This window comes from Pygocentrus nattereri, chromosome 19 (genome assembly GCF_015220715.1).
Source record: "Pygocentrus nattereri isolate fPygNat1 chromosome 19, fPygNat1.pri, whole genome shotgun sequence".
NCBI classification, from domain to species: domain Eukaryota; kingdom Metazoa; phylum Chordata; class Actinopteri; order Characiformes; family Serrasalmidae; genus Pygocentrus; species Pygocentrus nattereri.
In genome coordinates this window covers 38,591,708-38,603,814 of record NC_051229.1, presented here as the reverse complement: position 1 = coordinate 38,603,814, position 12,107 = coordinate 38,591,708, and the positions used below count along the sequence as shown (strand labels likewise).

Genomic DNA, 12,107 nt, shown 5'->3' with positions numbered 1-12,107 from the left:
ATGGCATCAATATAGTAACTCGTGGCCTCAATATAGTAACTCGTGGCCTCAATATAAGTCATCTCTGTAAGATTAGGACCTAATTTATCAAAATGTGCATGAACTAAAATGATGGGTAGCACAAACATAATATAATGATACTTCAACAAACCACCACATCAAACTCTTCCCTTTAATAAAAGTGAGTTTTGGACATAGAAGTGGTCTCAGACCACCCATGCTACCTGTGGTGCGTCAGTGCATTGTTCATACAGCTGAGGATGATGAAGATCCACTGAGAAAGAGCATCTGGGCAAAGTGCAGCTGCCTGAGAGTAGATCTGGTCTTTTCCATGATGAAGTGCGATGGTGGACAGGTCCACAGGGCCCAGCACTCCCAGACACCCCCCAACCGCCTCTGCAACAGAAACAGCAAGAAGATCAGACATTCAGTCTTCATTAACCTTTAATCCAAACCCGAATAACACCTGAGGACATTCCGCCCGAGTGTGACCAGAGCAGAACAGCAGTACCTATTAACATCAAAGATCCGAGCTCAGCACAAGTCTGTCTCAAGATAACCAGAACCCGCTCTTTCAGATACCGAATGGATCTATCCCAATGAAAGCTCCTGTTAAGTCAGCTTGTAGCGGCAATGGTAGCCGTGATCAGATAATCAATAAACATCTTAAAAAATTATCACTTTTCTAATTCAAAGAAATTCTAGTTCAAATTCAGATTTAACAAATGTATTCATCTGGTACACATTTGAAAATGATGGTTCTTCAAGGGTTCTTTGTGACAGCACCCCCGGCTGTTCATCAGAGCATCGCCGCTCCCCAGTTTCAGTCTCCATTTCCCAAACGCTTTAGCCGAGCGCGCTAACGTTACTCCTCCTAATAAACAGACACACGTTCAGCTCCGCCTCCTCATTATTCACCACCATCACTGTAAAATTTCATCATCAACATTAACACAGGAAGGTGATCAGAGGGGCGGTGGAGTTCGAGTCGGCAGCGTCTGAGATGTTTTAAACGCAGAGTTAGAAGAGAAAAACGTCTCCCAGTGAAAGCCGCGTTTTACAGTAGGAATAAACGGAGCTCATTATGCTGGTAGTGAACTACGCCGCCTGACTCAGCCGCCTCAGAACCAGAGAAATGGGCCTTAAACAGAAGTCAGGACCCTGCTGGGGTTCATCCTAAAGTTAGGACAGGATTTAGGAGGTTTAGTCCAGTTAGGACGTTTGTGTGATGCTGTTTTCTGAGCTGGAGTCAATGCTGAGATTATCAAGTTCGGAACTGTCATTCTACTACTACATTCAGCTACTGTCTGAAGTTCAGCCCTAAATGAAGTTGTCATGGTGATTAAACAGATGAGATCAAATTTGGGACGTAAGAAGTTTCTGTAATATGATCCCAGAGCCTGAGTGATACGAATTTTGTGGCAGATCCTGATTTTAAGGTTCTAAAAGGTCAGACAGCCAACAATAACAGCTGATATAGCTTAATATTTCTATTTTATATTTTGTTATACTTCAGCAACTGTAGTTAAACCGCGCTTTTATGATATGATTGTCCTGTTAACATTTCTTAAACTCAAATAAGAAGCATAAACTTTTAGAACATTGAAGCACTGGTTCCAGTCACCACCAACGCGAACAATTCTGACTCAGTACGTTTCTCCAGCATTTCACACCCAACCACTCTGAACATCTCAACTTTCCTATTATACACAAAGTTTCAAAACTGAGAATCGCCACTGGCACATTTGCGTAAGGTTTTGTCCTATCCTCAGGAGAACCAAATCCCATCGGTGTCATATTAAAAATAAATAAATAAAAATTTTAAAAAAGGTTGCTAATATCGCCATATTGGCCATTAACAGCCACCGGATATTTTGCTCTAGCCTTAATTAAGGCCACTGGACATGCCATGAACCACGAATTACAGAAACATTTGTTTCTAAAGACGTTCTGTGTCGCAGTGCGTCTGCGCTTCACAGCCCCATGTACTTAGTACAGGGTGATTCCCTCGAAAGAGGCCCCAAGTATTCTTTAATAACTCTCTCTAGAATTAATCAATCTGAAATAAACAGCATGCAATGAGCTCCTCTGTACATGGAGCTTCGAATAAGCCGAGATGCCCCTGCATCGGAGCAATGAGGTGGGCGCCGAACAGCTGTCGCAACGTTTAACATCCGTTCGTAGCTTGTGGGTGCAGACCCCTGTACCCCTCTGTGTGCCTGAACGAAAACGGAGATCATTTCCAGCATCACACAGACGTTGAGATATGTAGTGTATTTTTTTGGTTCAGATGCTTCATCCTAACGGGAGTTACAGCAGAATATTCGGGGCCTCTTTCGAGTGAATCTCCCTGTATTTTGCCATTACTACATTAAAGCCATTTTGAGACCACAAAATGCAAAAGTAGATGGTCTGACTTAACGTTTACGCTTAGAAAGGATGTCAGTCTTGTTAACTTTGTTTCTTTCAACTAGGCGGTCTTAAGAAACCCAAACAGGAAACAAACAGATGTGAACCTGAAACAAACTCAATAAATTTGATTGATGTCTGAACTTGCCCAAACCCCTGCAGAACAGTCTGAACAATATTAAAAAATATATATATTCACTGAAGTCAAAAGAAAAGTATCTGAACCGGTGACAGAAGATGCTTCATGCTCACCCAGGATGTCTCTGCCCCCAGGGTGATTGGCTGCGAGCTTGCACAGCTGCAGGAGGTTCAGGACCAGTTTAACCAGCACACTTCCAGCTGGGTCAGCTACAAACACAGAAGTACATCAGTCTGCACACAAAACCTTAAGACCTTAAAGGAATCTAGGAAGAAATCTAAAAGAAGAAATCTAAAAGCATCTACTATTAAGACCTAACATGATGAATAACTGCAGAATGTTATATAATGACTACATAATGAAAACTTAGAGCTGCACTGCGTAAGATCTGGTGATTTGGAGACCTCTCTGGTGGAAATGTGTAAGTGCACACAACGAGCAGAAGCGTGGATTTAGGGCTGTCACGATCAAATTTTAGCTGACCATTAATTAGCAAATGTGAATAAATGTGCAAATAGTAAAATACCATTCTGAAGCATATATTAGCTATTTAGCTTGCAAATAAACAAACTAGAGGCGGGTAATATGACAAAAATATAATATTGCGATACTTAATGAAATTTTCACGATAAATGCTATGGTCACAATATTTACTTTTTGACACATCTGATCAGTTCGAACAGAAACAAAAGAACCAGTAGGGCTACATTTACAAAATACTATCAAAAACTGTGACTACAATATTCAATATTTGGCACTAAATCCACTTTAACTGGACTAATTTTTAGTGTTGTCACCAATATCAATACCATATGAGTGTCACCACAGATACTGACAATTAAATACAGTATCACTGTACTGAAGATTCTGATACAAAAGCAAACAAATGAAAAGAAGTTAAGAGAAAGTTTGGTGTGCGACAGCAGTGGCGACGCAGTGGTCTGTTACTGACCATGACATTCCTTCAGCAGCTGTTCGATCTGCTGTTTGAGGGTGTGGAGCTGTCTTTTTAAATCCTTCAGTCCCTCCAGTCGAGTCAGAGGTAACGAGTCGCATGATGTCACAGACAGAAAATGCTCAACCTCCTGCAGAAGATAAACAGAAAGAAAAAAACAAGAAGGGGTAAAAAATAAAATAAAATATTTAAACCTTGAGAAAGCATTAACACCTATGATTGGGTTGTAAAAGTGCATTGTGGTGCATCAGTGTGAAGGTAGCAGGTCAACTGTATTGATTTTGGAAATGGCGTGAAAGGTGTGCAGTAGACAAGTTCAGAAAACAATCCACTGTATGGGGCCCGAGACTCATTTGCTCTACAAACGTCCCACTTATCAGTACAAATAAAGGATCTAAATCATGGAGAAATAAGTTTTCCTGGCTGAAACAAAAGTGTCTGTAAATTGTTAAATCTTCAAAAAGTAACATTCACCCCCTACAGTAAATGCAGTCAATGGAAGGTTGAAAGATTAATCTTTTTTATTTTTGAAATTGCTTTAAAAAAAATCTAAAAGAGCACAATTTTCAAATCACAAGAGATGGAATTTTTTTTTTTTTGGTTACAGCCTACATTACAAAAAAACGTTGCCTTTAGTTTTAAGGCTGACATTACGTCACTAACTGCCTACACATAAGTTAGACCAATCAGAGGCGTCCATGTGTTGTGACATCACAACCACAACTTAGCGGCTGTCTGGCACACTACATTCAGGGGCCAAGCCTAAAAAAACAGGCCTCAACCTTAATTTACAGAAACTAATCACAATTTAAATCACAGTCGCAATGTTAGTCCAAAAAAATCACAATCAGATATTTTCTCCAAATCGTTCAGCCCTAAGTCCGTGGAACCCAAGCTGTAAGATTTTATTTATTTTTTGATGTCACATATATCCACCATTCAGCTTAGCCCCGCCCATTCACACAGAGTTCATAAGGAGAGCTTCAGCCCAGACTGCTTTCTGAATAATACTTTTGTGTTAGTTTCAGTAGAAAAAAAAATCTAATCATGGTGAAATTTGATTTCATGAGGCACTGAAACGCTTTCTAAATAAATTTCTACCAATAAACAGAAAGTAAATCTCTCAGTGAATAAAGCTGGATAGAGTGGATATGAGACCCAGTGCGGCTGCTGGCTGACCTGTCTGAGGCTGAAGGCTCCAGAGCTGTATTTGAGCGCGTGCTGAGCTGCTCTCAGCTCTCTGAAGGCTGGCTGGTCAGGAAAAGGCTCCAGCAAAGGAATGGCTCTCCTCAGGTACCTGTTATCCGGGTTATCTATCACCAGGAACTTCAGCAGACGCAGCACCTGTTACACAGAGAGCAGATCAGAGAAGGGATTTCCTCAGCTTAGTCTCTGGATCTTGATCTGGTAACTCAACTACTGCAGTGTTAGGAATATACAGGTTTTCCAGAGTTGTTTTCTTCATCCTGGCAGGTAAACAAACCTCCTTTCTCCGTCGGATCTGCTAACACACCTAAAACAAGGACTGGATTTTCACTCTTTTCCGTGAGCTTCGCGGCTGTGCAGTCCTCTCTTTACTGACCTGTTCTGATTCAGCGAGCTCACCTGTTGAGATATAGCAGACTGCTGAGTGACCAGAGCTGTGAGGGTACCGACGATGACCTGAAGGTGGGTCTCCAGCGCGTCGTCACAGAAGTGGATGGCGGTTTGGCAGACGGTGGTCAGCAGGTCGCAGCACAGAGCGAGACTGCGCGTGGACACCTCGTCCTGCTGGACTGACCTGGAGATAATCACAGCGTTCCGTACCGAAATACGAAAGATCAGCGCTAGGGGAGGGAATCTCTAAGGAACCTAAACATTAAATTATTGCGATGCGATTATAAAACGATTATCGATGTACCTTTTTTTCTACACAGGATTTCTTTTCTTCACTGTGTGACACCTTTCACCTTCCAAAGCAAAGTATTTGTAACGATCTATAATGAATTTACTTCCAATGTCTTTTATTAAATAAAACAGATGGAAGCGATGTGGTAAGTGAACTGGAAGGTTTTCATTCACTGCTCTTGTTTAGACGCTGTTGCCACTCATCGGCGATAAAATGCGCCATTACGGTGAAATAAGATCCAGTGGTGATGGATGTCCACACATCACGTTACAGCCGTTTAATTCAACCCATTTAACCCATTTAATTCAGTGATTTTTCAGTTTTGGTCTCACTGTAGACAGTGGGGGATCGCTGTGTCAGTAAAATATGGCACTTCCTGGCCACTTATTTATCCCTGCTGCTGTACTGAATCGGTGGCTTTGTTCTTGGGAGTTAACTGGGAACCACGATTTAGTTCCACCCTTCCAGCCTTGTCTCCTCTTCTCTCTTATATGTTCGACACGGGACGCGGTACCTCAGCAGCATAGCGCAAACGCCCTGGTTCTCAACGACACATAACAGACCCAAATCCTTGCCAATAAAAGTTGTGACAGAGTTTGTAATTCACTTCCAATTTGGCTGGAAGCTCTGATATCGCGTGATTGGACATTTGGAGACGAACGGAATGCAGTTGGTTTCCTGATACGTTACATCTGCAATGAGAAACCGTCATACACCACGCTTTAACGCAGAGGGTGCCGGTCGGATTTCGCACTCGTCCAGTTGTGTTTTTGTCATGTGCCTTCACACTGACAGGCTGTCCGGCTGCTGCGCTTCCGCACTTCCAAGTTCCAACTTAAATTTTAACTAAATTAAAATTTAGAAAATTGATTTTTGACATTTGTGAATTGATTCAGAATCGTCCACGTCTGCATCGCAATGTATCTAAGAATCGAGTTTCCCCCCACACCCCTTATCAGCGCTTACTGGTTAACACAGAGCCAGCACTCGGCATTCCGGAATCTTTTTCTATTCACTCAGAGGTGCGCTCAGCCCTTCATTTCATAACTGTAGCTCAAATATCGATGTGGGTCCTTCATCTCTCACCCGCTCTGTTTCTTAAAAGTGTGAATCGAGCTCGACTGTCTAATAAAAGGTAGATTTAGTTCCGCAGTCTAGAAGCAGAAAGAGTCTCTCCACGATTTCTGTATTATACAGAAGGTCAGGATCTGCAGATACTAAGATCACATGCTGGAACATGGACAGATATTCTGTGATGTCCGCAGGTGTTTTAAGGTCATTTAGAGCCTTAAAAGTAGATGCAGACAAGCCAGTGCAGTTCTTTCGAAACAAGAGTGACGTGATCTCTGTTTTGTTTTTTCTGAGGAGGTGTGCTACTGCTTTTTGTACGAGTTGTAGACGACGTACGTCACAATATTTATTTTTGCAGACATCTGATCAGGCGAAACAGAGAAAAAAGAGCCAGTAATGCTACGATTTTAAAAATACTACCAATATTAGGAACTAAATCCAGTTAAACTGGGTTAGTTTTGCTCTCTTTATAATGAAACATTCAGTTGGTCAGTGTCTACAAGCACGGACGATAAACATGATATGTTAAGAAAAGCAAACTGTCTTGTGACATAATGTATGACTGTAACAATATATACTGTTGTACTGCTCAGCACCAGCTGGTGCTTTGTTTATGTTTACTGCTGTGTGTGCGGACCTGCTGTTGATGTGGTGTATGAGGGTGTAGATGACGTCTCGGAGCACGAAGGCCCACGATCCTCCCAGCCCGTCCTTCACCTCCCGCAGCAGGAGGTTCACAAACAGGTGATACATCATCAGGATTCGGTGCCTCTCATACGCGTTAGTGGTCTCAGCTGCTCGCTGACAAATCGAGGCCAGGATCTTCTGCATGGACATCTAGTTCAGGAAAAAGATCAAAGCATTTCTCAACACAACACACGCCACCCAGCACACAGCCTGTTCACCATCTTGGAGACTCTGCAGCATCCAGGCTAGAACAACCCGGCTAATGAACAGGTTCTACCCACAGGCTGTCAGGCTTCTGAACACGCTGTGAAGCTGGGGGTCCGTCCCAACTACCACTTCACTCAGTCACTCAGTCAGTATTATTATTGTACATCATCTCTGCTGTGGACAATAGCACCTTAACACTAAGCCACTTCAAAGAACAATAACGCGGAGTCACCCAAGTCACTTTAAAATGTATACTGTATATATATATATACACACACACACACACACACACACGTCATTTTTTTTCTTTACTTTCTTTCTGTAGAGGGATTTATCTGAGCCTCGCCACAAGCATTTCAATGCATAAATGTCCTGAAATGTTGTGCAAATGACAAAACTTGGAGAAAAAAAAAGCTAAACAGAATGCATGCAATGGCCCTAATGATAATTTTATTCATTTTTATTGTATATCTAACCGTTTTTATAAATCACAGAAAATTTGTACAATGCACACCAACATATGCAAGGCCTGTGCGAGAGGGTGATGATCTAGACCTAAAGAGAGGATTAACGTGCCTTTAAACAGCTTGATAAATACTATTAAGTAGTATTTACACATTTTATTTACTTTTGCCGTTAAAACTGTGCTATTATTAGGCCTTAAAAAGCAATGGCCCGCTGTCTTTGCTGCGTGTTTCCCAGAATGTGATCCACCGTCTCAGAAACCTTTGCAAAACTTGCCGTTGTTAGTTATATTTTCATCATTTTCATAATGTAATACTACATGGTTTTCCAAAGGCATCAATAGCTGAATTCCAGAGCAACTGCACTTTAAATGATGGAAAACACCTCTGAAGTTTCTCCAGCAGAGGGCACTATTAGTACGCAAGTCGACATGAAACCACAGCAGAAGGAGCTTGTAAGCTGTAAAACTTGAGGTGAAGCAGTTTTCAAAAGATGCTGGGTTACTCTGTTATTCAATATATGATTTAAGATGATGAATTATGAAAGATTTTAGGTAAACTAAAAGCTTAAGATGAGGTAGATCTAGCCGAGTGAGCGTGAGAGGTATAACAGATCATCACAATCTTCTAACAGATCATCACAATCTTCTAACTTGGAAATATCGTACTAATAATTTTAAAAAATTAATTCATGTCAACACGCATACAGACTGTGGCGAGTTAACATGGTACAGTGACCGTGTACAGTGCTATGACACTGATATCAATAGGACAGATCAGGCTACTCAGGCCAATGTGTATATTAACATTTTACAGTAACTTTCCATGAGTTCTTACCTCATTACTTTTATTATAATGATTTATGGCATCATAAACTCAGAGACTGATCAAAATGGCAGATATTTTAACATTGCTAATCATGACGATGTGGCACAGCCTGTGTAAAAGGATTAGGATAAGCAGGTTCATCATTCTTTTAATTGATTTATTTTCACGTTCCCTTTTAAAACGCAGCACTACAGGTCATCAGGAAATCGGGCGCGGGTCTGCTTACCGGAGTCTTGGACAGAATGGCTACCAGAGACTTGTGAGTGGCGCTGTGGCACTTGCTGAGGTGGTCTAATGTATCTCGGATCACGCTGGAGCTGAAGAAAGGAGGATTGGGCGCCGGATCCAGTTCCCTACAGACAAGGACACGACACTGCGCTGCTCAGAAGAGCTGGACCAACCTGGACCAACACACACTACAGTAATGCCATATTACAGAAGCTCATTTCCACCAGGTACAGGACACAAAACATATCACTATTACTGGCAGCAGTAATTATTAATGAATTATTAATATCAAATGAGCTGGCAAATTTCAAGAAAGCAATTACTTTGCGATAAGTTATTTAGTGCTAGGTAAGTATTTGTGGCAAATCAAAATTTGGAGAAAATAGGTAATTATTTTGAGATATTAAGTCAATTAGGTGAAAAAATGACAAAATAAAAAGTTATTTTGATATATTAAATCAATATTTTGTGAAAATCATTTTTTCGAGATATTGAGCCAATATTTTGTGAAGATAAGGTAGTTTTGAGATATTAAGTAAATATTTTGAAAGAGTGAAGTATTTTGAGACATTGAGCCATTATTTTGAGAAAATACAGCATTGAGATATTAAGTCATTATCTGGAGATAGAGAAACTCTGTGGTGACTATGTGGTGAAAATAGACTCACATATTTCACATTCAGTTCTAAATTAAATATAAATATTTAACATTACCCAATAAACTTCTGCAGGTCCCCTCTGTCTGCACTGACCGCTCCTGCACCCTCATAAAGGGTCATTAACAGTTCCACCACAATTTCCGCCAGGTTCCCCCAAATCAGGCTGTCGATTTGCTGAAAAAGAAGAGCAAAAAAATCTAATAACACAAATACACCTGATTTTATAAATAAAACTTTTATACTATATACAACAAAATATAAACAATTGGAAAGTTGCTAATAAAAACATGACTAATAAATAATAAATAAATAAAACAAACAAAAAAAATTAACTTCTCAGGCTGAGATACAATATTTGCATAGGTTTATGTATTTAAGTAATTCAGCATCTACATGACCATTTTCCAGCCTCTCTTTATCCCTTAAACCTCAGCAGGTTGTTTTTGTGACTGTGCCTTTAAGACTGATACATGTAAATGACCTGAAAGCTGTGCTTCATTCAAAAACCAGTCCAGGCTGAAACAGTGCGAGTGGGTGGAGCTAAACTTATTATCCGGATGGGCAGATGTAAATGCACTAGTTTTAGTGACATCACAAAAACTGAAAACAAGAAAACAAGTTTTTTGGTCTCACTTTTTTAGACAGTGCACTGCCCCCCCCTATAGATTATCTACCGATGTCCAAACTGTTGACAGCCCGTCTGGTGAAAGTCAACTGAATCTACACTGTAGCTAGGGTTAGGATTTGGACCACGGTGAGGGTTGGGTTTAGATTTTGTAGGAAGCTAGGCATGGGCAAGAGAGCGAGAGCGAGAGCGAGGTTTGTTAAGAAAGTGCCTGTAATGCCAGCTTTACCTCATGGATTCGCCTTAATTTCCTTTGTGCATCCAAGTTAACTAACTGTAGAGCGCGATATTATCGATAAACACGATTTTATAAGAAGAAAATATCACACTAAGTATTTATAGAGATCACCCAGGCCTAGTGGGGGTCAAAGAAAGCTCCAAGACTGAATGTAAGCAGAAGGAACTAGATCACGTGTGTCAGGCTCCAGTCCTCGCAGGCCAACACACTGCAGACTTCAGCACACTTCCTCAAGAAACGCTCATCAGCTAATTAATTAGGCCTTCATGGCCTCAATTCAGAGCATTAGATGAGGGTAAATGTTAATATCCGCAGCTTTTTGGCTGGGAAGGTCCCCGGTTTGAAATGCTTGAACTAGATTAACTCCCACCTGTTTCCCCAGACAGTCACTGTCCTTCAGCAGGTCATAAACCCGGTAGGCTTTCTCTCTCTGCTGCGCTTCATGGGCGTCCTGACCGGGTAGGGCGAAGTGTGGCAGGATGTTCACCATGATCTTCGGGAAGCAGTTGGCCAGGAGCTTTCTCCAGTCCTCCTTGAGATGACTGCCGATAGATTTCACCTGCTCGAAGTCGTTGAGGAAGACCAAGTGTGGGATCAGCACATGGTAGGACAACCTGAAATGAAGAAGAGGACACAGTGACTGCGTGTTTGCGTTATAAAGCTGAAACATTCCCCAGTTAGTCTAATACTGCAGACAAAATTTTGCTTGTGCATAATAAACATCTAGCCGCAGTACTGAACCTCAGCTGCTGTTTGGCTGCTTGGTCAGTCATACTGCCCAATGCTAGATCAGATAACTGGCGAAATCCGATCATAATCAGATTATTACGGTGCATGTAAACACACTCACTGTATAAGCAGTGCTACAATGGAAATCAGCAGCCTGGGTAAATTCCATACCTGTAAAACTCCTCCAGAGTGCTGTAATTCAGCAGCGTGTAGGGGAAGGACTGGAGAGTGTAGCTGGAGTCCTTCTCTCTCTGTCCCAGCCACTCAGCCACCAGGTAATACAGGTGAGACCAGACGAATGCCTTAGAGCTCCTGTAGCCCAAAGAACGAGACACGCCGCCCAGAACCTGCACAGCAAATGCAGACCAAACACGTTCAGCTCACCTAAAACCAAAACTCGACTGGGTTTCTCTTTAATCGATGTCGCTTTTCTGCTTTTCCACCATTCAGAATCCTTTATACCTTTTTAATGAGCTGCTCTTCAATGCTGTTGTACGACTGAAGGAGGGCGAAGAGCGCCTGCTTCTCACACACGGGGCTACAGCACATGACCACGGAGAGGCTCTTCAGCAGAGTCGCCCGACGGTTAAAGGTTTCATCAGGAAGGTCCTCTGGGGCTCCGCTCCTCTGCACACACCAGTGTTGATCATAAAACAGACAGCAGTCAAATATAAAATGGCAAAACATGACATGGACATTTAACGTAGTTCAACAGGATCCAGTAGAACCCGTTTTGGGTCGTCGTCATCTGTTCACAGCAACGTTATCAGTGTATTGCTGTACAGTAATTGGACAGATATTCAACCTGCACTGCAAAAAATGATGTCTCAGAAATTATCTCATGAAATTATGTTAAACGTATTCTATATATGTAATATTTCTCATTTCGAGATGTAATCTGCAGATAATTTTGCCTTTTCAAACCCTATTTTGTACGCAAAATTATGTAAATATATTAATTACAGTTCAATCTTTGAAGC

General features: G+C 41.4%; 1 protein-coding gene across 3 annotated transcripts in view; it reads right to left on the bottom strand.

Annotated features, from left to right (window-relative positions):
• The window catches only part of atm (ATM serine/threonine kinase), a 66,345-nt gene that overhangs the window by 27,246 nt on the left and 26,992 nt on the right, over nt 1-12,107 (bottom strand). For all 3 annotated transcript variants that reach the window (XM_017723522.2, XM_037531094.1, XM_037531095.1), the window contains 11 exons: nt 11,590-11,754; nt 11,299-11,474; nt 10,769-11,012; nt 9,591-9,709; nt 8,875-9,001; nt 7,100-7,299; nt 5,109-5,283; nt 4,683-4,847; nt 3,501-3,633; nt 2,662-2,757; nt 225-396 (listed from right to left, as the gene is read on the bottom strand). In XM_017723522.2, coding sequence (XP_017579011.1) covers nt 225-396; nt 2,662-2,757; nt 3,501-3,633; nt 4,683-4,847; nt 5,109-5,283; nt 7,100-7,299; nt 8,875-9,001; nt 9,591-9,709; nt 10,769-11,012; nt 11,299-11,474; nt 11,590-11,754 — 1,772 coding nt within the window. The remainder of the gene's footprint in view (nt 1-224; nt 397-2,661; nt 2,758-3,500; nt 3,634-4,682; nt 4,848-5,108; nt 5,284-7,099; nt 7,300-8,874; nt 9,002-9,590; nt 9,710-10,768; nt 11,013-11,298; nt 11,475-11,589; nt 11,755-12,107) is intronic.